Source organism: Ipomoea nil, unplaced genomic scaffold (genome assembly GCF_001879475.1).
Source record: "Ipomoea nil cultivar Tokyo-kokei standard unplaced genomic scaffold, Asagao_1.1 scaffold1474, whole genome shotgun sequence".
In the NCBI taxonomy this organism is placed as follows: domain Eukaryota; kingdom Viridiplantae; phylum Streptophyta; class Magnoliopsida; order Solanales; family Convolvulaceae; genus Ipomoea; species Ipomoea nil.
In genome coordinates this window covers 970,088-996,761 of record NW_017617902.1, presented here as the reverse complement: position 1 = coordinate 996,761, position 26,674 = coordinate 970,088, and the positions used below count along the sequence as shown (strand labels likewise).

Genomic DNA, 26,674 nt, shown 5'->3' with positions numbered 1-26,674 from the left:
TAAATATTTTCATATGTTAATTGATTGTTCAATTTTAGTCTAGTAAACAGTTTTTTGTTTTCTTATGTTAACATTTTTAATCTTTTAACAGTTGGTGTTGGATACTACTGAGTGATGAATGATGAAATGCAGAATGCCTAATTTGGATAAGGTACTTCAGCACAAAGTTTTGTTTATTTATATATGAAATTATAAAAAATAAAAATAAAAACTTGACAATTGCATATTATTCAACTATGCCTTTTTTAGAATTTTGCACTTTGAACTTTGAAGCAGCTCTTGTGCAGTTCAGGCGTTCAGCAGCCCCTCTGCTCATGTTCTGTGCATTTTGGTACACTGGTATAATTGCTAAATACATTTTTAAAGACACATAAATTTGTATGATTATTCTAGATTAGTCATTAGATAATGATCTATTAATTTAATTCTAATTAATTTATTTTTCTATGTGAATTCAGAGGGTTGAGCATTTGTGGATTTTGTGGCATTGAATATTTGAATAGATGTAAAATGACCACTATTTGTAATTAAGTGTTAGTATTTTGTATTTGGTAAATGTAAAATATAAATTTGTAAAATTTTGCATAATACTTTTAAGGGATGTAAAATGTTCACTGTTTGTAATTAAGTGTTAGTATGTAACCTTTTCATTTTATCATCTGGATTTAGAATTTTAGTTCAGGTTAAATTAAATTTTATGATTTTTAAAAAGTTTTTTTAAAAGGAAAAAACTTAATGCATTAAATCATGAATCAAAGTGCTTACAAGAAACGAAGGTGGGTTATCATACCACTCCTCACAACCTGTCTCTGAACAGGCCTCCCTTGCCACAATGTGGGAGGCACTATTCGCAGATCGTTTAACAAAAAGGAATTGAACATCATCTATTGTCGATGCCAATTCTTTAACATCATCTATCGGTAGGCCAAAAGTAGAATTAAAGAATGGTGAGACAGAGAGTGAAACACAGTCTGCGAATCTATCTCCACGTCTACGCCACCCATTCCGGTGCCCTTAAACCAACTCAACGCCTCTCTCACAGTGATAGCCTCCGCCTCATTTACTGTACACACCCCATTTATTCGCCAATTCTTGGCAGCCAAAAAATCCCCTCATGATCCCTCAACACCCACCATAATCCCATTGAATCAGTCGCAATGTTCACCGAAGCATCCGTATTTAGCTTATATCTCCCATTTTGAGGCCGTACCCACCGTTGAACACCAGCTACGCATGTAGCTTTTTGATCAGTAGCATTAGCATGCCTCTAATTTTGCCAGAAGCTTAGTGTTCGCCATAACATCACGTGCACGTCAAACGCTACTCCTTCCCACACAAACTGGTTCCGACTCTGCCAAACCCCCCAACACACCATTAAAAACTTATATAATTCATCGCCATTCAACATCATTAGCAAGCTGAAAAACCATTCCAACACATCACCGTATGTACTTGGTGCGGCCGGTATCCCCAGCAGCCCCCTGATCGCAACGGGCGAAAATATGTAATGCGCTCTCAGGCTCCACCCTACACATATGACATACCACAGTACTGTTAATACATTTAGTTTGGATGGCATCTCGCGTGGGCAAAAATGACGAAGCCAACTGCCAAGCAAACTGCTTTACCTTCGGTGGAACCCCTGCATTCCATATCCGGGACCAAGACCGAGTATCATGTATCATGCCCTTCAACCTATTGTAGCATGTCTTCACAGTATAATCCCCTTTCTGATCCCAAACCCAGTACCACGCTGTTGGGGAAAATAGCAACGTCAACGCATGATCTGGAAGCCTTTTAAGAAGCACGGACACTATTGGTGTATGGTTGAAAGGAAATCTGTGCCATGTTATAATAACACTACCTTAAAAGCGTTATTTGCCCGGTAACGGTGCAGTTAGAACCCAGACACGCTTTCGACAGGCTACATAGACCAACTACGGATAACTTGCACTAGCAATCACGTAGGCGAACCTCACTATTGCTTAGACTACGGGAAAAAGAAGAAGAATAGAGCAAATAACTTTGAAGTCAGGTGTGTTTTCCAAATATGGTAAGAGCTTATTTATATAGTAAGCAGCTCTCCCATATTAGCCATGCAAAGAGAGACAAACAATGATGTCCACAACTTTGCACAAAACATGCTGACCACAAAAAAGGAGTGCACAAAATGCGCACATCCTCTTTGAATTTTCCAACAATCCCCCACAAATTTAAAGAGGAAAGGAAAAGGATAAAGTTTGAGCAACACAAATGAGTTGATCTTAATATCAGTGTTTGAGAACTTGAACTGACACGTAGTAACACTGAGTAATTTTCTTCCCAGGAGTGATGTGAATCTTGAACTCACCGGTTAGATAAATTTTGAACTCGAATGTACACACCAACTCAAAAAGCAGGTTCTACGAAAGTCAAACTCTTTGACTTCTTATGAATATCCTTAGTATTCAAGAATGTTACGTCTGTCTCAAAAATAGACTTCTACCCTGTCAAAGTCTATCACAACATAGATTTTTAATTCTGACAAGTCTTACCGCATTACAGATTTTTATGTCTTATTAAGTCTATCTCAGCATAGACTTTTAACTCTATCAAGTCTATCTTAGTATAGACTACCATTAAAGGCTTATAGAGTAGTAAAGACATAAATCAGTAGTAAGTCGTTTCTTTCTACATAGGCAATGTTATTTGCAACACAAACGACAATTTGTGAATCACAATGTGGTGAAGGTGTTGGACACCCCCACAACTGCACGGTTATCACCATGTTTCTTAGCCACTCGGCTTCTTGGGATAACCCCATTGTCTTTCATAAGAGGCGGTTAGCCCTTTTCCACTCAAGTTAGGGATCTCTTTAGGTCTATCTCAACATAGACCATCCCAATTGAGTATAAGAGGCTAAACTTCCAATGTGGGACAACATGGATAGGCAAAAGGAAGCCTTTCCTTTTAAATGCTCCCAACAATCCCCCACCATTAAAGGGACTTAGGCTGATGCTGTCATTGCTTGACAATGATCAAAACAAATTTTCATGCCAGTGTATAAAACTTGAACTGTCATATAGTGACATTAAGTACTTCTCTAAACGGGAGTGAATTTGATCTTGAACTCATCGAATAGACAAAGTTTGAACTTAACGCACTTAATTTGCTTTGGTCGCTTTAAAATATGTGAGGTCATACTCTTGACCCTGAGATATCCCCTGTTAGGTCTATTCTAGGATAGACCTTCAATTCTGTCAAGTCTACCTCAACGCAGACCACCATGACTGGCTACAGAGTATCTATGGGTACCACGAGCACTTTGTACTCATGTCATTATGCGGTGAATTCATTAGGTTTGTCTCAACAAAACCACCCTTTCTCAAAGAGTTATGAATTCATTAAGAGCTGTAGCTCAACCTCACATGCGGTGAATTCATTAAGTTTGTCTCAACAAAACCACCATTTCTCAAAGAGTTATGAATTCATTAAGAGCTGTAGCTCAACCTCACAGGTACACACACTGTCGGAATGACCAACTAGTGTACTATTTTGTAACTCTTTTCATGGTTTCGTTTGACCACAGAAGTGGGATCCACCACGAATTCATTACCACTTGGACTTTAAGTCCTTCCAATGAGTCAACGACTAATCCTCATAGTTAGCCCTCAAGTAAGTTGATTCTCTTGACCAAACTTACATGCACTTTGATGAGTACTTTGTTTACTCGTAAATAATCCCTTGAGATTTTCATGTTTAACATGACACATTCTCTTTCATCATTATTCTCAATACCATAGAGAAACTTTTGATGAAAATATATGGAGTTTATTACCCCACAAAGCAACACTTACAAATATTTTTTTCAAATGTATTTGATCTCTTACCCAGACTGATATTTGGTGCCCATCATTAGCTCCTTTGTAGACTGAGTTTTGCCGACTTGCTTTGTGGAGCATTATAGAAGCTTCGCACTCTGCCTGATACATGCTCAACAGTTGATATTTCAACAAACTTGGTTATCCTCAATTGATCACAATTACCCTTTAACTAGGAATTATAGGTATTTCAATATGACTCAACCAAGAGTTTAAATAATATATATATATATAAATGCTCATTGTTAGTAAGCCATAGAAATAATGTTGTTCACATGCTACATGAAGTTGAACAATATAATCACAAATTTCACATCATATTCTTATAAGAAATTAATCTCATACACAAGGAATATGTTTAAGCTCATATTTATTCGGAATATCTCTCAACAATGAGACTTCAGAGTTGCCACTAGCACAATTTTTTCCTTCCCTTAAGGAATTTAAAACTCATATAAAGCATTCATAGGGTGCAGATCAATATTGCAGTACTTCAACAACTTCTATTGCAAGGCTTTGATTGTATTAGCAACATATGAAAGTCAACCTCATTTCAAGTAAAGATCAAGTGGCGCTCTAACTAGCCTCCATGATCAACACCCTACTTCTTAAAAACTCCCAGGTTGAGTGGTGAAACCGAAGTTTACTTAAAAACCATCTTCCTAGACAGAGTGTTCAAGAATGATGACTTTTCCAGGTTCTCACTAAATTACAATTGAAGCCTATGATATATGCTCTTACTTTTATACAAACAATTTTAGTAAAAAGTTTGAGCAATATCTATGCACGAATTATTTCAATCAATGTCATTAGTATTCAAAATACTAAAGAAATAAGTACTACTAAGTAATCAAAATCTAGACAGCTCAACTAGAAATCATGTACTACGATAACCAGACTTCATGCGAACCCTTAGAACTAGAGCAAACATAGTTACTCAAAATAACTATTTATTTAAAGAGACTCAATACTCATCTTGCTCTGTCAGATTGACTTTTGCTAGTTTTGCCCTTCTGATGGTAGCACTGGTGTTCTCGGTGTCCTTGCTTTTTGCATGTAAAACACCTTCCTTTGAACTTCTTGATTTTTCTACTCCTTTTGTTGTAGACAGTTTTGACACTTTGATTTTCAGTTTCATTGGAACCGTACTTTTCTAACAGTGATTCCCAAATGACATTTGCCGAATCTTGTTTGACATAGACGTCGAACAAATCGTCATTCATTTGTGACAGCAGGTATCCTCTGGCTGCCGCATTGTCATTTCTAAATTGAATCAGAGTTACACCCGGTTCTTGACCCGGAATGTAATCTATTTCAGGACTGCTTTCTCTCGATTCTTCACCCGGAGTGTAATCAGGTTCATGATTACATTTTGTAGCACCAAACGGAGAGAACACTGTTGGAGTAGGTTCAGGTGCAACTGAATATAGCACGTAAGCCAACTTTAATTGCTCAAAAAGAATAAGCATTCTTTGAGCCCACCTACTGTAATTTTTCCCATCAAGGGCGGTGATTTTTGATAGATCCGGTATGACAGTAGGTGCAGTAATGCTGAAGGTTGACTGTTGCAGGATAACGCTTTTAACTCTTGGGGAAAATAGCAACGTCAATGCACGATCTGGAAGCCTTTTAAGAAGCACAAACACTATTGGTGTATGGTTGAAAGGAAATCTGTGCCTTGTTATAATAACACTACCTTAAAAGCGTTATTTGCCCTGTAACGGTGCAGTTAGAACCCAGACACGCTTTCGACAGGCTACACAGACCAACTACGGATAGCTTGCACTAGCAATCACGTAGGCGAACCTCACTATTGCTCAGACTACGGGAAAAAGAAGAAGAATAGAACAAATAACTTTGAAGTCAGGTGTGTTTTCCAAATATAGTAAGAGCTTCTTTATATAGTAAGCAGCTCTCCCATATTAGCCATGCAAAGAGAGACAAACAATGATGTCCACAACTTTGCACAAAACATGCTGACCACAAAAAAGGAGTGCACAAAATGCGCAGATCTGAAAGGAATGTTGCAGATCCTTTCACGAAGGGCCTAAATAGAAAGGCTATCCTTGATACATCAAGGGAAATGGGTCTGGAACCCACATGCTCTGTAGCCAATCATGGTGGTCTACGCTGAGGTAGACTTGACAGAGTTGAAGGTCTACACTGAAATAGACCTAATAAGGGATAATTCAGGGTCAAGAGTATGACCGCACATATCTCAAGGCGACCAAAGCAAGTTAAGTGCGTTAAGTTTAAACTTTGTCTATTCGATGAGTTCAAGATTAAATTCACTCCCGTTTAGAGAAGTACTTAATATCACTATATAACAGTTCAAGTTTTATACACTGGCATGAAAATTTGTTTTGGTCGTATTCAGGCAATGTCAATACTAGCCTAATCCCCTTTCTGATCCCAAACCCAGTACCACGCATCTTTAGGTTTCCTCACAGATACCGGTATGTTCATAATCAGTTTAGCATCACGGTCATTAAAATAATTCATAACCTTATGCATATCCCAACCCATACCTTGAGTATTCCATAGTGTAGCTACTGGGGCGTCATGCATATTAGTCGGCAAGTGAGTCGTAACATATGGGTCTTCGTGTGATGGCAACCATGCATGTCTTCCTATAGCGGTGTCAAAGCCATCACCAATACTGCGCCTGCAACCCTCTCGAATCACTTGTTGCACTTCTAGCAAACCCCCTCCATATAAAAGATGGGTTGCTACCTGCATCTGCACTAAAATAATCACCATTAGGGTAGTACCGGGCTTTGTATATCCTTACCACTAAAGATGTTGGCTTGGTGATTAGTCTCCAAGCCTGTTTGCCGAGCAATGCCAAATTCATCTCTCATAACGTTCTGAACCCCATCCCCCCAGCCGCTTTGGGTGCAAATAGATAGGACCACGCCCTCCACCTGAGCCCCCTGCCATTCCCTACCTGGCCGGTCCACCAATATTCATTCATCAATGTTTCAATTTTCTTGCACAAATCTACGGGCAACAGAAATACCATCATAGCATACCCTGGCATTGCCTGCACTACATTCTTCTGCAACACCTCACGTCGGGCTCTTGATAGGAAATTTGCATTCCAAATTCTCACCTTCGCAAGGATTCTATTCTTCAAGAAACCAAGTATTTGTGTCTTGTTTCTCCCAACTAACGATGGTAACCCAGGTACTTTCCTACAGTGTCCCCCTCTGTCACCCCCAACAAGCCAGTCACGGCCCGTCTCACTGGTTCTGTAACATTTGTGCTAAAACAAGCTATTGACTTGTCAAAGTTAATCCGTTGCCCTGATGCACTTGAATAGGTGTTCAAAACATACCTCATACACTGTGTTTCTTTGGTGTTTGCTCGTAGGAGCAGAAAGCAATCATTCATGAACAACAAGTGTGTTATTGGCGGTGCACGACGCGCTACTCGTATTCCTTGCAACATACCCATACCCATGTACTTCTCGATTAGGACACTCAGTCCCTCCATAACTAAGAGGAACATATAGGGGGATAGTGGGTCCCCCTGACGCAGTCCCCGCCCCGGGCAAATAGGCCCTAGCTGCCATTGCTCATGCAGGATATGATTTTTCACCAACCGGACAGTTTCCATGATAATGTCAATCCAACGCTTGTCAAAACCCATATTTCCCATCACCACCTCAAGAAAGCCCACTCTAAACGATCGTAGGCTTTACTCATATCCACCTTCAGCGCAACCACCTCTTCCCTGCCTTGGGTCTTTCGTCGCAAGTAGTGGTGGGCCTCATATGCTAACATAATATTGTTAGTAATAAGGCGCCCTGACACAAAGGCACTTTGAGCATGCGAAATAATCCCTTCTAAAAGATGTTTCATCCTATTGGCATATACCTTCGCAACAATCTTATATACAACATTGCATAACGTTATTGGCATGAGGTCCTTCATTGTTTCTGGTGTTGGTTTTTTTTGGGATCAGCACAAAGCTTTGTTGTGTTTATAAATGTCTAACAAAAATTCGTCACCGCCTCCCCCACAATATCCCAATAATGCTGGAAAAATCCCAGCCCTAACCCATCCGGCCCCGGAGACTTGTCTAGGTGCATCTGAAACACTGCCTCCCGTACTTCCTCCAAGCTCACCTGGCGCAACAACTTTGCATTATCCAGTGCCTCAATCCTGACTCCAATCCAGTCAAGTATCTCATTCATATCCCCTTGATCTGCCTCAAACAAAGTCTGAAAGTAGCCTTGCATTACCCGGCCAATCTCATCCTCCTGCTCCACCCAGTTCCCATCCTCATCTTTTAGCTTGTTTATTTTATTCTTTCTTCTTCTCAACTTTACAGAATTGTAGAAAACTTTACTGTTACAGTCACCGCCCTTATACCAGTGCTCCTTTGCCCTCTGTTTCTAGTAAAGATGTTGCTGTTCCAATAGGATTAAGAATTCCTTCTTAGTTTGCTCATACACCGACAGACTCACCGGATCATGCCGTGACTGCAGGTACTCCAGCCTTCGCTTACAACATTCTATCCTTCGCAAAAAGTCTTTGTTATAAGACTTCCCCCAGCTCCAGATTTCACGACAACAACACTCTAACCGCGACAGCACATCCTGGCCTACAGTTCGTTCCCAGCTGTGGGCAACAATCTCACGCCATCTGTCCTCCCTAAGCCACATGTTATTGAATAGGAACCGCTTCCGGCGCACAGTATTTACCGCAACTACCGGGGTGAGCAACATCGGCAAGTGATCACTATAGGCACACGCCAATCCTCTGTCACGAGTATCCGGTCAAGCTTCTCCTCTACCATGTTATTCATGCCCCGCAAGCGAACCCAGGTGTGTTGATACCTGCCGAACAGGAAGTCCTGTAGCCCACAATCAGCCACTGTGTCACAAAATCCGTTTATACACCATGGTGGATGGGCTGCTCGGCCTCTCTTCTCAGATAGATGCATAAGATCATTATAATCACCCATGGCTCCGTACTCTGCACTGCAAGATGTCGTAGCATTTGCCAGGCTTATCTCCTTCGGGCTCTCTCAAGGTAGCCATAGTAACCTGTAAAGCGCCATACCAGGCCCTCTATATCAAGTTCCACTGTAGTGTCGATGAAATTATTACATTAAGCAGTAACCTGCAAGTTGACCGTATTTAACCACAGCCAATGTTGCAAAAAACGTTAGGCGCCGATTTTTTTTTTTAATTTTATTTTTTTATTTTTTTTAATTAAAAATTTTTAATTTTCAAAATTTAGTTATAAAACATAAGGTTTCCATAGTTATTTCTTACAAACTATTTACGTAAGTGGTTGTAAAAGTGTTCAAAAGATTGTTTAAACCATCTAAATACATAAAAATAAAAAATAAAAAATAAAAAATAAAAAAAAAACTAAAATTAAGAGCAAAAGAAGCATTTTTTTGAGAAATTAGTGGACCAAACTGCCTTCGAAAAAATACGCGATTTGAAAAAAAAAATTGTCCAAAACGGACAACCTAGTCAAAAGTTATGCCTTCCCGAACGTTCCCCACTTGAAAACGCAAAAAAAAATAAAAAATAATAATAAAAAATAATAAAAAATCAAATTCAGCGCCGGTACAGCCGGCTAGGCGGCCGCCTAAACCGCCTAGCCGGCCGGCCGCGGAGGAGGCCGATTCCGGCCTTCCTCGCTGCGGCGGCCGGGCGCCTAGTGCCTAGGAGCCGATTAAACGGCGCCTATGCGCGATTTTTGCAACTATGACCACAGCATTGCCAAACCACCTCTATGTCCCACCGCATCAACAGTAAACACACTATCAAAACCCAACTGTACTCTCACATTCTCCATTCGTCTCCTGTCCACAAAGATCTCCATTAAAAAAATGATTTTCGGCCTCTTAGCCCGGATCAAATCCGCCTGGACTCGAACTGCCGTAGGGTTGCCAAGCCCTTGGCAATTCCATGACAAGAGGCTCATAAAAAAGAATAGTTTACATATTTCAGATATGGTTAATCCGAACCCGAACTTGGCCGAAAAACAATGCACCCGAACCCGTTTAAAGTGTACATAATTCGGTTTGAGTTCGGACAGAGATTAATTCAACCCGAAATAATTCGGGTAATGAATATAACCTCGGGTCGAATCCGAACCCGACCCGTGTAACACTCTGCATTTCTATAATCTAATTCCGCAATACTTAACTTTAAACAAGATATAAAGTAAGATTAAATAACTTAAACCCAACCAAAACCAACAAGTCGGGTGTCACCGCCACAGTCACCACTCATGGTGACTGCACAGGCTACAAAAAGGGTAACTACAAGAGTCAAGCTCATCAAAAACAACATTAGTACTTGTGGAACAAACCCCGGTGTTCAAACACTAACAAAAGACCAGTCAAGCATCTAAACATCCAAAGTCTAAAGTAGAATCTAGACTAAAATCAACCAACTCATCATCTACGCACTAATCTAACTCGTGCGCTCCTAAACACTGGACCCACCTGAAAGGGGTTATAAAAACAAGTAGAAAATAAACCCGTTAGCAAATTAATGCTAAGTATAAAGCCACTCAACCCTGTAAAGTAGTATAGATATAGATTTGAAAATCATTTGGCAATCACACGTAATCTCAAGTACTTTGCAACACTTAAGAACAATCTCATAACATGCTCATAAACAACTCTATATGCTTGCAACCTATTCTTCATATAAACATGCTTTCTCAATTGCTCAACTTAAACAAAATCTCATGCTTTAAACAGATATCTCTAATTATAGCTCATCATACAATAGTATTCAAAAAAAAAAAAAAAAAAAAAAAAAAAAAAAAAAAAGCTCATCATACAATACTCATGCTCAAACTGATAGATAACGAGATAACTTAAACTCAACAAGTAAAATCATACTATCATGCCAACTCAAAAGCATCAACAAAAGGTATACTTCTCATCATACTCTAAATGCAAATCATGTAACAAGAAATATCATGATGCTTTATACATATATATATATATATATATATATATATATATATATATATATACTCTCGTTCTTATGTAAAAGAAATACTTTTTCTGTGGAGATTTATGTTGAGTCTCATTTCTCATCTTTCTCTTGAGTCTCTTGACTCGCTTTTCTCTTCTTTACTTTCTTGCTTTCTTTCTGTACTTGTGGGCGAGGTAGGAACTTCACGAATCGTGAACGAACCTATCCGGGCTCGACATCTAGCCGGCCTAATACTCATCTCGCCCACAGAACCACTCTCTTGGTTCTTATCTCAATCTCTGTGGAATCAGGTATCGTACTTATCAGTGTGCACACCCCCTAACCAGTATTCCAAGCCTGGCGGGTAGTATCCAACCTAGTAATCCGGGAATATCGACCAAGTTACTTCATAAATCTCTGTCGGTCTTCTTTGACCGTTTCTTTCTTTTCTCAAACTTTCTTTCTTTCTCTTTTCTTCCGAAAGGACATAGTCCTAACGGTCCTCAAAAAAATACTATTTTCCTCACAAATAGATAGCATATAGATATATCTCATGCAACTTGTTTCTTATGCAATTTCTCTTCTCATACAACAAACTTTACTTATGCAAGCTCATGCACATAATTCTCAACAACTTCTCTTTCTCACTTTGAAAATCAAATATCATGCAATCTTCTCAATGCAAATAGATAATGATTTTTTAAAATAGATATAGGTTTTTTAAATAGATCTTAGTCTTTACTTAGAGCCAATAATGCACTTTAACTTGGAAATATGCTATCACGCTCAATTACTGTGAAATATGCTCAAATTCCCATTCACTGTGAAATAAGTAAATATGCACTGCTTTATACTAAAATCTCAACACTTAGCAAATCATCTCAATAAATACTTAGCAAGTATTGATCATGCTTCTCAACTCAAAACATACTCAGATACTAGCAATTTCATTTACAGTGAATCAGGGAAGTAGGCACTGTTCATACCAAATTCTCAATAACTTAACAAATCCTCTCAATAAATTCCAACAAGTATCTAGGCATGCATCTCAATCATATATCAATACTCAAATGCTACAAATTCATTTACTAATGTAGTTCACAGACAACAACAACACAGTATTCATCATCAACATTTCTAACTGTAAATCATGCTTTCTAACTCCAAATCCAACGAAACTAACTTCTACTAGTGCGTCGTAACGAGTCCGAGTGTCTGAGCCTCAAGGGTCCACGAGTCCCAGTCCGAACAACACGTAGCTGAGCCACAAAGGGCCCGGCCAAATCATCTTTTGGCCTGGCGGAGCTTGGTGACGGGGCTTGGGAAGCCCCGCCACTTGGCTCCGCCAACCAACGGTGCAAGGCAACGGATCATGCCTAGATCCGTTGCCTTGGTCCGCTACTCTACGGACCTGGCCAATGGATCATGCCTAGATCCGTTGGTTAGGTCCGTTGAGGCTTCTAGTGCACCAGACCCCATCTTCTTCACCTGCAGAATAAACCAGATGCAATTCAACACTTCCAAACCTCAATAAATCAAACATAGATCATCAACAACACACAATAGCTCAACAACATAAATTATATAGCATTTCTAAGCATCTAAATCTCATTTGTAGAATTTAACATAGTCAAAATTCTAGTTTGGGAGTCCATGGTTTATACCTTAGCTTCTTCTTCTTGTGTGGCTCCCTTCTTCCTCTCTACTCAACTACTACCTCCTTCACCACCTATAGATCTCAAACAAACAATACATACAAAGCTTAAGGATAGAAACCTTAGATTTTGGAGGCAAAAGATGGGAAACTAGAAGGAAAATGAGATGAATGGATGAGATGAAAGCTTAGAACCTTACTGTGTTTTCTTCTTCTGCCAATAGAGAGCTCAAGTAATGGAGAGGCAAAGAAAGAGATCAAGAAAAATTATAATGTTACTGTTCTATTTAAATGGGTGCAAAACCCTAGGTTGATGCCCAATGATTGGTTGGGGTGAAAGGGTAATTTTTGCTTGTTGCTATAAAGATCAGACAAAGCTTTGAAGAAATATCTAGGTTCACCTTGTATCATGGACCAAAGTTTTAAAAGTGATTTTGGATAACTTGGGTTCAAAAATTGATTTTCTGAAAATAGTTTCTAGTTAAAACACTTGGTTCAGGTTTCACATGTTTCACTCAGATTAACTTTTTGGGTCAAAACTTGGTACATAAATGTACCCGAAATTTAGGATTTTCGAAATAGGATAAATCTTGGTGTTGAATTTATTTTAAAAAACTCGGTTAAAAATATTTAATTCATACACCGTCTTCGAAATAAAATATTTGGAAGAGTGAAAATAGTTATTTTGGAATTTCTAAAATAGAATTTAGAAAATTTATATTTTGGTTGTCACATTCTACCCTCCTTAAGAGAAGTTTCGTCCTCGGAACTTTGGTTAAACGGACATATTTTTTTAAAACATAAGCTTTCTCGGAAATTGTAAGATTGAGCTTAGAAATTTTCTTGGAATATTTGGAGGAATGGAATCTCTGAGTATCAAACAAGTACTCAACAACTAAAGCACTAAACAATATCTAACTACTAGATAAAATCTACTAACTGTTCCAAAAACTTAACGGTTACCTTGATTAAAGCTTCCCGCAGCACCACCCGGTGGAAAGTAGTTGGGATCCCATCCGTACAGGTTCCATCTCTGAACATTTTCAATGCCAAATCTTTCCTCGAGAACTGCAGCCCTTTGATCAAGATTTGCAAACCCATAATTCACTTGGGCACTCAGGTTATTAAATCTTTGATTTACCAACTCATAAAGCTCATCATACGTGTATCCTCTTGATCCTCCTTCATGTCCCATTTGTGTCCTTCCTTGAGGTGCCGCAGTGCTCACACCTTCATTCCCAGTTCCCATCTCCTGCTCATTTCCCGTAGTATTCCCTTCACCACCTTCCTTGTCTACATTATCGGCATCAATGTCTACACTTTGCCACTTCTTGCGTGGTATATTCAAATTGATCACAAGTGCCATTTTCTCTTCCAAGGGCATCCTAGAAATCTCCCCTAAAGTAAGGTACTTGTTATCGGCAATCTGATACAAGTCGTAGAATCTCATGTTGGTTGCATTAAGGGCCACTCTGGTAGTCTTTTTCGTTTTCTCTCCTTTCTCGGGCAAATTCATTTTGATAAATATCCAGCTCAGTAGCATTCCATATGGTAAATACTTCCGATTTCTAGTCTTTGAATAGGCTATGTGCTTTAACATCAAAACAGGCAAATTTATCTCAATCTGGAACCTAAGAAAGTATGCCATAGTACATGCCCAACTAGCCACTTCATTTGAATTGTTCTTGCAAGGGAACAAGCATTCTTCTATTAGCAACACCAATATTCTCTTCTCGCCACTTAAAGAGGATTTCTCCGGCCTAGAATATTTTGTGAATTCCCCTCACCTCCCGGTCATATATCTCAAGTACACAATATAGCATAAATTGTTGTGAGTAATCCAATCATCTCTATCATATGAATCTATACCCCTCAAAGGTAAGTCAAACCAATTAGACAACTTTTGCGGTGTCAATTCTATCTTAGTCTCTCTACCTGTAGAAGTAATTATCGTAATTCCCTTTTTCATTTTGGTAGACAAATTTTCATAAAACTCTACAACCAAATCCGGGTAAATTTCTTCTTGAATCCTCAAAAATTACATAGGTCATCAACAACACACAATAGCTCCACAACATACATTATCTATCATTTCTAAGCATCTAAATCTCATTTCTAGCATTTAACAAAGTCAAAAATCTAGTTTGGGAGTCCCTGGTTTATACCTTAGCTTCTTCTTCTTATTAGGTAGATCCCTTCTTCCTCTCTACTCAACTACTACCTCCTTCACCACCTATACACCTCAAACAAACAATACATACAAAGATTAAGGATAGAAACCTCAGAGATTGAAGGTAAAAGATGGGAAACTAGAAGGAAAATGAGATGAATAGATGAGATGAAAGCTTAGAACCTTACTGTGTTTTCTTCTTCTGCCAACAGAGAGCTCAATGAGTGTAGAGGCAAAGAAAGAGATTAGGAAAAATCATAAGGTTACTGTTCTATTTAAATGGGTGCAAAACCCTAGGTTGATGCCAAATGATTGGTTGGAGGTGAAAGGGTAATTTTTGCTTGTTGCTATAAAGATCAGACAAAGCTTTGAAGAAATATCTAGGTTCACCTTGTATCATAGACCAAAGTCGTAAAAGTGATTTTGGATAACTTGGGGTCAAAAATCGATTTTCTGAAAATAGTTTCTAGTCAAAACACTTGGTTTAGGTTTCACATGTTCCCCTCAGGTTTCACTCATATTGACTTTTTGGGTCAAAACTTGGTACATAAATGTACCCGAAACTTAGGATTTTCGAAATAGGATAAATCTTGGTTTTGAATTTATTTAAAAAAAATTCGGTCAAAAATATTTAATTCATACACCGTCTTCGAAATAAAATTTTTTGAAGAGTGAAAATAGCTATTTTGAAATTTATAAAATAGAATTTAGAAAATTTATTTTTGGATTGTCACAACCCGTGCACACCCGTATTTGTGTTACTTTTTAATTTGTTTAGTTATCGTAGCCTTAAAACTTGTTATGATTTACTTAGCTTCTTGTTGATTTCCTAGTACTAGTGCCTAGTTTCTTGCTGTCACATATTACATGTTAACCCCCATTCCCCTGAGGACGACATTGTACCCCATACAATCACTATCACTCATTTCTGCTACAATCACTCTATTGATAGCAATTATAGCAGTTGTCATTGACAAACTCACAAAACAATTTGTCTCAACAACGAATGAAAATAAAAATAATAATAAAAAAAATCAATGACTTCATTGTTGTGGATGAAAGTACCAAACTTTATTACATTTATTAAATTAAATCAATTAGTAGCTATGACCAAAACTAATACATATGCATTTCTTTAATTTAGAATTAGATATCTATAATGCCTTTATTAAAAAATATATATTCATTATCAGGAAAAAAAAATATAGACATAATAACTATTTTGAAAAGAAAACGATTAACTATAGTATAGGTAAATTGAAAAAAGTATCTGTTATTAATAATTGACTGTAAATATTAAAAATAAATCTGTTATTTATAATTAACTAATTAATATGTATAAAAAATAATAATTGACTGAGAATAAAGTGACACGAAAATTAGGCCAATTGAAAAAGGAAATGTATATTAATACTTGATTAAAAATTTAAAATGATCACAAATTGATTCAAATGAAAAGAGAAATGGTCAGACCGCCCAAACAATTGTATAGATAAATTGAAAAATGAATCTGTTATTAATAATTGACTGGAAATATTTTTTTAAAAAAATCTATTATTAATAATTAATTAATTGATATGTAGTAACAAAATAATAATTGACTGTGATAAAAAATGACACGAAAAGTATGCCAATTGAAAAAGGAAATGAATATTAATAATTGGCTGAAAATTAAAAATGATTTCCAATTAACTATTTCGAACAGGAAACATATTAACAATAATATAGGTATTATATGAGATACATATGGATCTGAACTCACTGATTACCAGAGGAAATAGTCATGCAATGGGCAAACTATTTTGAGAATACTTTCATTACTTTGCACAGAGAATATTGTTATTACGTTATTGCATGACTATATATATATATATATATATATATATATATATATATATATATATATAGAAATCGCATGACTATGTTAATTATATGGTAATTAAAAAGGGAAATTAATATTAATAATTGACTGAAAATTAAAAATGATCCCGATTAACTATTTCGAAAAGGAAACGGATTAGCAATAGTATAGGTAAATTGGAAAAATAATCTATTATTAATAATTAACTGGAAATATTTAAAAATCTCTTATTAATAATTAACTAATTGATATGTATTAAAAATAATAATTGACTATGATTAAAAATGGCACATAAATTAGGCCAATTGAAAAAGGAAATAAATATTACTATTTGACTCAAAATTCTAAATGATCACTGATTAACTATTTCAAAAAGAAACGGATTAACTATAATATATGTATTATATGGGATACATATGAATCCGAGCTCATTGATTTCCCAGAGAAAATAGTAATGCAATGGGCAATGGTCAATTGTACGTAGCTTTTCCCGAATCATCCATCTTGATGGCCTGAAGGTGTTAGCTCTAGACGATGATGGACAAAATTCTGTTGCTACTACCAATGTCATCTACAAAGAGGTTTTCAATAATGTGTAGTTCCAGCCAGTGATATTATGTTTTCTTTTTATGCGAGGATGACAAAATTGGTATATATCTACACGGAAATTATATCTTCCATACAAATAAATTAGGATAGCAAATGATTTATATAACTGAGTTGCTAGACGGCGAACAAATTTGACACTTAATACAAATCATAAACACTGATATATAAAATCTCTAAATTTTTCGCACCGGATGCGTACATCTACATATTGGTTATTAATTGGGCAATTATTTGCTTAAATTCAAGCAATGATAACATTAGAAAATACAGTCGATACAACTCAATTATTCAATTGCACTATATAATATTCAATGTTATAATTTATATAATTATATATCGATCCAAATATTCTTAAAATATTATAACAAATCCATTGCGTACATCGCACGGGTGAAAATACTAGTAATAATTATACTATAATAATATAAAGTTATAAAATATAATATAATATAGAGGGTATAGAGAATATAGAGGATAGAGGGCGTGTCGATTGGACTGGCGCAAAGAAAAAACAGAGCATAAATTTTTTATTTTTTTTAAATCACTATTTGTTTGAATCAACGGTTCAAATTAGAACTGCCGGTTCAAGAATCGTGTTCATAACTAGCTGGAAGACTTGGATTATCCAAAAAAAAAAAGACGAAAAATGGGAAATAGTTGCTTAATTGGTACATGGTTAAAAACTGCAACTCATCCACGGTGACGTGGCAGCACCGAAAGGCGAGTGCGAAAATCTCGTTTGGCGTTGGCTGTACACCAACCGTTGGTGCGACATTACAGATTACATTCAGTTTCCGGGTCCGCCCTACCCCCGACACATTTTCTTCACACAATAATGGCAAATTATATTGTGCAACACAATGCATTGTGCGCTTTGGCAAAAAAAAAAAAAATCTCTATTTCATATGCGCAGTGATGGAATAATATAATAGTGCTATATGATTATTATTATTTATGAGGGAAGATGCAGTCAGAGAAGAAAGAGTCAGGTCAAGAAAATAGGAACATTATGTGGCCTTAATATTAGCGGAGGTTGCAACTTCAGTGGCCTTAATATTGGGGGGGGGGGGGTTTGCAACTTCAGAAAGGTGATATTATATAAAGGCTCAGGAAGACAGAGGAAGCTCCAGGCCAATCTAAAATAAAAAGACCTCTCTTCTATATACATATTCTTTCTTCTTCCCTATATATTCCATGGTCATGGCCTTACCTATGTACATGTACTACACCTACAACTTAGTGGATTTCGGCTTGGCTTATCCCAAAGAGGCTCGTGGTTTTCACCATATTGGTTTCCACGTTAAATATCTTGTGTTCTACCTATTTATTCCTTGTGTATTGATTCCCTGCAATCCTTTTATCATTCATATTTTCGCCATGGAGATGTCTATTTATTAATTGGATTAATTAACACGGACCCCCGGGTTAATTAATTCCATCACGCAGAATTGTATAGTAGAATACACATCAACTCCTAATATATTACATATAATCTAACATTTAACATAATACACAAATACAAATGTTAAAAAAAAAAAAAAAAAAAAAAAAAAACTGTAATGGAATTGAACGGATGAAACGGTGTCCGCGCGTCAACTTCCCACCAACTTTTAGAAACATCGTCGTTTTAGGCCAGGGCGCATAATGTGTTGTGTGCCCTAGTGCACGACCCAACAACAACAACAGCAGCAGCAAAGAGAACAACAACAACAACAACGCTTACTTTTCGTCCCTAAATTATCATTGGCGTTGCACTTTTCATCCATAAATTATAAGGTAATTGTAGAATTCGTCTATGAGTGTTAGTCATTAACTTAGGGACGAAAAGTGAGGACCTAACACTCAGAAACAAATTCGATAATTACCCATTAACTTAGGGACTAAAAGTGTAATTTTTCATAATAATAATAATAATAATAATAATAATAATAATAATAATATATTTCCAAACATCCCCTCATCACCCACTACGCATTTTAGTTAACGACTGCGACTCCCGCTGCCCCTTCTCTTCCCTCTCTCCGACTAACTAATTTTTCCTCCCTCCCTCCCTCCCTCCCATCCATTTTGCGATCTCATTTCGCCTGCGCTTTTCACTTTTCTCCTCGAAACTCGTCGGCGATGGAGCCTCGAGGCGATCGGCGAATGGACAATCTGTCAGATGATCATCGCGCTCGGGAACGATCGTCCAAGCAACTCAAGGCGTCTCCTACCCCCGTCGATACCGTTTCCGTAACGCAGAGGTCGAATTCACCATCCTATACTTGGTTTATTTTCTACTCCGTGATTTTCTGAAGTTAATTCGTGTGAGTTTGGAGTCGAATTTCATGATTTTATATGAATTTTTGCTGTTATACAGGTTGCAGAAGGAGCTCATGGCTTTAATGGTACATCTTCTCCACTTCTCTCTCTGTTTTATACTCTGTATTGTATATGCTGGTATGTTCGATTGTTCGTTATTATTGGTAATTAAACATTACAGTTGTAGTTAAAGAAAGATGCTCCTGAATTAATTGCTGTGCTTTCTTGTGATTGATTACTTGCCAAGAAAAAAGGAAACAGTGAAAACCGTTGAATCTATTTCTTAGATTGATTTTATTTTTATTTATTTAAAAATGCTCTTTGTCACCTGTTTAGTTTAGATTTGATCATATTGTGTGAATACTCCATAAATTTTAAGTGTTGTGTTTTCGATTTTTGTTGTTTATATATTTCAAGCTGTTTAGTAAGTAACTGAAGAGTGGCTTTTTCCTGCGTAGATGACAGGAGGAGACCTTGGTGTATCTGCCTTCCCTGAAGGGGAGAGCATCTTTACTTGGATTGGCACTATTGAAGGTGGAAAAGGAACAATGTATGAGGGTCTATCGTACAAACTCTCTTTGCACTTTCCCCTTGATTATCCTTTCAAGCCACCTCAAGTAAAGTTTGAGACAATGTGCTTCCACCCAAATGTTGACCAGTACGGAAATATTTGTTTAGATATCCTTCAGGTATGAATCATCATCTTGGTATCTTTCTATAAATTTATCATCCAAGTTTAATTTCTTCAGATTTCAGAATGGTATTGATAAATCATGCAGGACAAATGGTCTTCAGCTTATGATTGCAGAACCATTCTTCTCTCCATCCAGAGTTTATTAGGAGGTTTGGAGCATTGCTGTACCTTCGTTGTTTTGTTGGACTATGCTCCTTTGCCTGATTCTAACTTTCTATATGCAGAACCAAACACTGAAAGCCCTCTTAACAGCTCTGCTGCTGCACTTTGGAAGAACCAAGAAGGTCAGTGTTCCATTTTCTGTTATCATAATTGACCTTGGAAGGTCATGTTTTAGGTCAGGGTTGTTAACGACCTAAATATTTTATGTGCCACCAGTGCATGACAATAAGCATATCCAGTTACTCTGCAATTTAAAAATTTACAGCTTGACCCTCTCTCAACTTTGATCCCCTACCTACAAAAGTTGAGATATGCACATTTCTTTAGAGTTTAGACAAGGTATGGGTTGTACAGTTGAAGGTGATGATTAATAATTATGATGGATGTAATATTTTAAGGAATATATAACTTCAGGTTGGAATGCTGCAAAAAGTTGGTGGCAGATTGCTTGTAACTTACTCATCTAGTATGCAAATTATGGTTTTTGTTGCATGGGACATTATTAATTAATTGTTTGTTCTTAGCTTAAAATTGAGTGAAATATGTATTTACATTACACAAAGCATGCATGTGCTTATTTCAGTTCCATCAAGTCTCTAGAGCTAGATAATTGCTGCTGTTTCCCGAATTGCATGTCAATGGTGTCAAGAGCTTAGTCTACATATCTTTGCAGTGTAATGCCTTCTTAAACCTTTTGTTGCAGAGTACAGAAAGATGGTGCGGAAGCATTACATGGCCGGAGAAGCATTTGATAGCTAAGAAATGTCATTTCAGCACAATGCTGTTGGAAACAAGAAATTCCTAATGATTGTAGCAACAAAAGAAAAGAAGACAAAGTTCCGATGATGCAGGAGAAGCAAAAGCAGAAGTTTGCTCGATCCTGGAGACCCATCAGAGAACACAACTGACTTTCATCGTGTAATCGTTCTGTCTTTATTTCCTGCTCTCACTATTCGTTTGTGTACCATGATTTTTTTCATAGATAAATTCCTGTCAATAATTCATTGTTGAGCATCTAGGTAAACCTAAAACTATTGCTTTATATAGATTGGAGATTTGGATCACTTCCCACTGTTTTTTTCTTTAATTTCCTGTGAAAAAGGTAGTTGGAACGTGTAAGGATAAATTGTTGCTTCGCAGTAAAATATACATTATACTACTATACCAGGTCCGATATTCAATTATTATGCATGCAGAAAAAGAAAAGGGTTAGAAGAGGACCAATTATTAGGGAGGGTTAAACAGTGAAAGTAAAAACTCACATTTTATCACAATTCACATCCAATCTTTACTACTCAATACGCTCAGTTTTTTTTTTTTTTTTTAACAAAAGAAATGTTATGCCTTTTTCTACTTTTTTTTTTCCTTTTTTTTTTGGAAACTATTGACTCAATAGAGTATCTATCCATATATACTTTCTCAACCTATTGAAACACACAAAGAGCCAATGCTTCTACTGGGGTTCGAATTTGTGACTCTTTCAAATGGGAGAGCCACAGTTATGTCGCCTGTCTCTTTCAAATGGGAGAACCACAGTTATGTCACTTGGTCACAAGGTTTTTTATCCTTTTTCTTCCAACTTAAAAAAGTAATAATTTTTTTTTTGAGGTAAAACTGTAAAAAGGTGTCTTTTGTGATTCGTAGAGGCAAATTATGTTGTGCAATCGCATGGTGCACACTGTTGCAAAACGATGTCGTTCCAAATTTAAAAAAAAAAAAAACAAAAAAACAAAATCCTTTTTCATTGACGTTAACGGCGTTAGACGATTTACTTTCGCATTCAAACATTCCATTCTCTTTTTGCAATCGCAGAGTTTAGAAATTATGAATCTGATCTACTGTATTTAAATTATAAATCTATTGTATAGAAATTATGAATCTACAGTATTAGATTTGTGAACATGTGATAGAGCTATATGTTCATAATTTTATAAATATATGTTCATAATTATAGAGCTATATGTTCATAATTTTCGATGTTCATATTCCCAATTGTTGAACTTTGTATTTACAAATCACATAATTATATGTTCATAATTTGATAACTATCAATTTAGAAATTATGAATCTATAGTACAGAAATTATGAATCTATGGTATAAAAATTATGAATCTACTGTATTTAAATTATGAATCTACGGTTTAAAAATTATGAATTTATAATATAGATTTTATGAATTTACAATATAGAAATTATGAATTGAAATCGTGCACACTTTTCATGATTCATACGGTTGCACAACATAACGTTCCATTTGTAGAATAGTTGTAGTTGTAGATAGTGAGTGCTAGGCTTTTCCTAAATAAGGGAGCGTTTAGTTCAGGTTATATAACATAACCAAGGGAATGTGACATTCCAAAGGTCAGATTCCTATGTTTGGTTCATATAATCTTAGGGAATATAACATTCCCAAGGAATGTCACATTCCCTCCCCATAGAATTTTGAAGGGAATGTGATTCCCTTCAATTTCTTAGGGTATGTAAGATAACCTTGGTTATGTTTATTATAGTGTGTGTAAAATATAACCCTAAACCAAATATGATTATATTACATACCCCAATTTTTACTAAACACAGGAATCTAACATTCCGTGAACCAAACGACAAAATAGTTTGAAATAGTGTAATAGGTGAGTAGCGAATGGTGAATAAAATGCAACTATGACAAAAATCTCCCGCCACTGGAGAAGTGCTTTCTACGGTGTCGGTGAACAAGGTTGCGATTTCCTGCGGATTCTATCTCGGCTCTTTCTCTCTCTCTCACTCTCTTCTGCGGTTTCAATTTTCCGTTACTACTACGAGCGCCGCCCACATTCTTCAGAGTCGACGCTATCCCCTAAGAAGAAGGTTATACTGTGTTCTATTCGCTCTTGTCAATTATCTGTAATCAATTCAGCATTTTGAATGTTCGTTTCCGATTCGTTAAATTTATTTGTACCAGCATGCTATAGTTGGAAACAACGTTTCTAATAAAGTCAGATGCTATAGAATCGGTAATTCCAGTCTATTCAAGCTTGAAATTTGAACTGAACTTATAGAAAAACGCAGGTGTAGCTTGCTGAATCTTGCATTTGATTATTTATAATTGATTGATGTTGAGCCACAAGGTTTGCCCTAACTGTTCCCTCAAATGTTTGATAACTTGCATGAATGTTCAATATTGCGATAGATGCAGCATAAATATATGATCTCATTGAGGCTCTGAACTTTGCAAATAGAGTAAATTAATTAAATGAAAGAGCAGATAATGTGGCAAAGTAATAACAGAAAACATAAATTGCATTATGACTTTATGAGGTTGTTATGCACACATGAGGCTTTTTACTTTATTGATGCTAGAACACACAAAGAAAAATGCAAGCTATGACATTATTTATGTGACAATGTCATGTGCTCAGATGATTTGATTTGTGTACCTTATGAATATCTTACACCATATTATTTAGTACGTGTGTTATTTGTGATCATTATTAGAACATGACAGCTTTGCAGTAAATTGAAGGTAGGTATAGATCAATCTGATGATGCAGAGATGTTAACCTTCTTTAGGCTCATCATGGCATTTGGTATTGGATTTCACTGAAGGTGTCAACTGGAGGCTGATTTTCATTATAGAAGTTTCTGTGGTTGGTGGCTAGCATGTTGCTTAACAGAAAATCCTCACTCTTGTTCCCATCAGTGATTGTCTTGATCAAATCATCATGTTTTCTCTTTGAAGATCCGAAGAAACTCTGCAAGCTAGAGTTTGTTACTTGAGTGTTCACTTTGCCTGACTCATGTTCATAGCCTGTATAATACTTTCCATCACTGCTGAACTGAGAGGCTGCTCTAAAGAATGTTCTCCAAGGGGATGAGACCTTGCATAAACATGGAGTATATTAAGGAATTTTCTTTAGTTAACAAATAGTGTGTGTGTATGTCCCTTAGTGGACCATCATTTACTGAAGGGGGCTTTTCGTTATTTGGAAGGTAACTCAGCAGCAATTGTTGGGGACTTGGCTGAGCCTCCCATGCATTCTTTGACATGTTGCCTTTTTGTCGAACCCGACAAAGTACCCAATCATCCAACTGCAACGAATTATAATAGGTTCTTGTAAGATGGTCAAATTCTCAGACAATTCATACTAATATTTATTTATTTTGAGAGAAGTTGTGGTTCATACTATAACAACACAGTTCGTATCATTGTTGTGTTTCATATTTGTCTCTCTTGTGCTTTATTTGTTGGTTTTCTTGATTGTACATGCAGTCTCTGGCCTAAGTTTCTGTTGGAAGAGCAGATGGAGGAGGAGGATCAAGTAACTCTATGCTCTTAGACCAGCAGTGTTATTTGGTTAACATATTCAGGATGACATGTTGATCATGCTTTTGTGATATATCTTACAATGGCTTCTCCTGGGTAAAAAGTTTCTTGGTAAGTTATATTATGAATTACTTAATCCCTGTTTGGTAAATGGTTGTTAGCTGATTGAGTTAATTAGAGGGTATAACTCGTTGATAACATTAGTTGATTGTAAAAAGGTGTTTGGTAAATTAGCTGTTTGCTATAATTTCTTTTCTCAAAAAGCTAATTGAAAAAGTTGCTTTGAGCAGCTTTTTGAATTTTAGCATTTTGGAGTTACAAAAAGCTGATTAACCAAACACTTATATTGATTTTTTAACCAAGTCAAACAGTTAATAGTGGTCAAATAGGCCAAAATTGGCTGATAATCTAGCTTGTTATTGGCAAAATTGTTCTTCTCGTAATTGGATGATTGCTTACTAATTAGTATAATATAGCAATTGCTTACTCTCATAGACGACCCTTTTGGTCTTGATGGCTTAATTGAGGTGTCTGGGAGTCTGTACTCCATCAAGTTCCAGTCAGTCTTCAGGCCACTGGGGCCTTTCCAATATAGAACACCAAAGCTTTCTTCACACCAATTTGTGATCCATCAGGGCTAAGAATTGGCCTGTCAGTTCCAGTAGCCTTCCAGTACCCTGAAGCCGTTGTCCTGTTAGGTCTGACTCCATTTGGATACTTGCGATCCCTTGGACTGAAAAAGAACCATTCATTCTCTCCAAAGATGGCCAACTCTTTAACAATTTTTATGCAAAAAAATTATAACCCATATATGATTAATAATGCAATTTGAGAGAGAATACCATAAAACTTAAGAACATGAATCCGTATGAGTGAAATGAAAGATTACTTACTAGGTAGGTCCCAAGGGTTATAGTTATAAAACTCAACATCTGTGATGATGCAGGCAGGCAGGGGATGAGAGTTCACCTTGTTGAATAGGTAATAAACAATTAGCTCTTGGTCTGAGGGATGAAATCGGACTCCTGGAGGGAAATGGAAACTGGAAATGGCTGGTCCGCTGGCCATAGAGCGAGCGGAAGGGGTCTTCGGATTAGTCTTTCGGTGATACAATCATAGTACACAGAAAATGGGACATATGTATATAGGGAGAGCTTTCACACATCACACTCTTCTTCTTGTAGTAATAACCAGGAAGAGACAAGCTAATAGGATGACTTGTGTCAAGACCTTAAGCAATAAGTTTATGAAAGCAACCTGTCTTGCTTTATCCGTTTTTTTGAATCTTCAAATTATTTCTCTTAAAAAGTTTCTTCATTGACTTGAATTTAGGATATCCACTTATGATTGATCCAAACTGTAGTTAGAATCTGTTGATCCTGCAAGAGTCAAGGGACTACTGGTTCAGTGATGCATTAGAATAGTTATTTTCACAGCTGGATAAGGAGAGCTTTCTTCTTCTACAACGTTTTAAAACGATGATTTCCATGCTCCAGGTTTGTCTGCATTGGAAGACTGCTATTTCATACACTCATGCATGAGAGCAAAACCAAAATATCCCAATCATTCACTACACTCTACAAGTGACATTTCACTTTAATATGAAAGTGTGTTTGTTTTTATGCACAAATGTGTGTTTTCTTGAACCTTGCTTCCTCAGACCTTGGATGATGTGGGTACCGTAGTTACTACGACATATTTATTTACTTATATTTATTTTATGCACAACCTATCTTTAATGTTATTAATTTTATTTAGTACTAGTTTTTTGGACATAAACTAGCCTTTAATTTGGATTGTCTGAACGACCTTGTTTATGTCAATGTAGTCATGTGATTTTTGTTGGTGTTGAATGTAATGTTTTGGATGGTTTAGAATGCTTATAGCTTCAGATGAGAATTTAATGAAGCTCAAAAGGAAAATTGGAACAGGCTAACTTAGACTATGTTGTCGCTGGACTATATTCTAAATTTCATGAGCCTACTCTTAGGTCCATGAGAAGGTAAATCGAATCTACCTAGCTTTTTGAGCCCACACCAAACTACTCATTTGTGCATAAAGAGTCCAATCCCAATCTTAGACTAAATTTGTGGAGCTCATCT

The 26,674-nt window shown here is 36.7% G+C and overlaps 1 protein-coding gene and 1 pseudogene across 4 annotated transcripts; one reads left to right on the top strand and one right to left on the bottom strand.

Moving 5' to 3' along the window:
- Window positions 1-19,073: 19,073 nt before the first annotated feature.
- On the top strand, window positions 19,074-21,345 carry LOC109188678 (probable ubiquitin-conjugating enzyme E2 C). 4 transcript variants are annotated; one of them, XM_019339306.1, is made up of 7 exons: window positions 19,076-19,355; window positions 19,472-19,499; window positions 19,872-20,102; window positions 20,193-20,256; window positions 20,332-20,343; window positions 20,570-20,608; window positions 20,973-21,045. In XM_019339306.1, the coding sequence occupies exons 1-6, from the start codon at window positions 19,234-19,236 to the stop codon at window positions 20,575-20,577; spliced, it is 465 nt and encodes a 154-aa protein (XP_019194851.1). In that variant the 5' UTR covers window positions 19,076-19,233; the 3' UTR covers window positions 20,578-20,608; window positions 20,973-21,045. The 4 variants fall into 4 exon arrangements, with proteins under 4 accessions (XP_019194850.1, XP_019194851.1, XP_019194849.1 ...); XM_019339304.1 differs by lacking the exon at window positions 20,570-20,608 and adding an exon at window positions 21,230-21,345 and having other exon boundaries at window positions 19,078-19,355; window positions 20,332-20,391; window positions 20,973-21,043; XM_019339303.1 differs by lacking the exon at window positions 20,570-20,608 and having other exon boundaries at window positions 19,079-19,355; window positions 20,332-20,391; window positions 20,973-21,345.
- Window positions 21,346-24,072: 2,727 nt separating this feature from the next.
- Window positions 24,073-25,645, bottom strand: LOC109188719 (annotated as a pseudogene).
- Between the last annotated feature and the right edge of the window lie 1,029 nt (window positions 25,646-26,674).

Coding starts and splice junctions, on each gene's coding strand:
- LOC109188678 (XM_019339304.1), top strand. CDS start 19,234: ATGGAGCCTCGAGGCGATCGGCGAATGGACAATCTGTCAGATGATCAT. Junction 19,356..19,471: donor ACCGTTTCCGTAACGCAGAG/GTCGAATTCACC, acceptor GCTGTTATACAG/GTTGCAGAAGGAGCTCATGG. Junction 20,103..20,192: donor TTTGTTTAGATATCCTTCAG/GTATGAATCATC, acceptor TAAATCATGCAG/GACAAATGGTCTTCAGCTTA.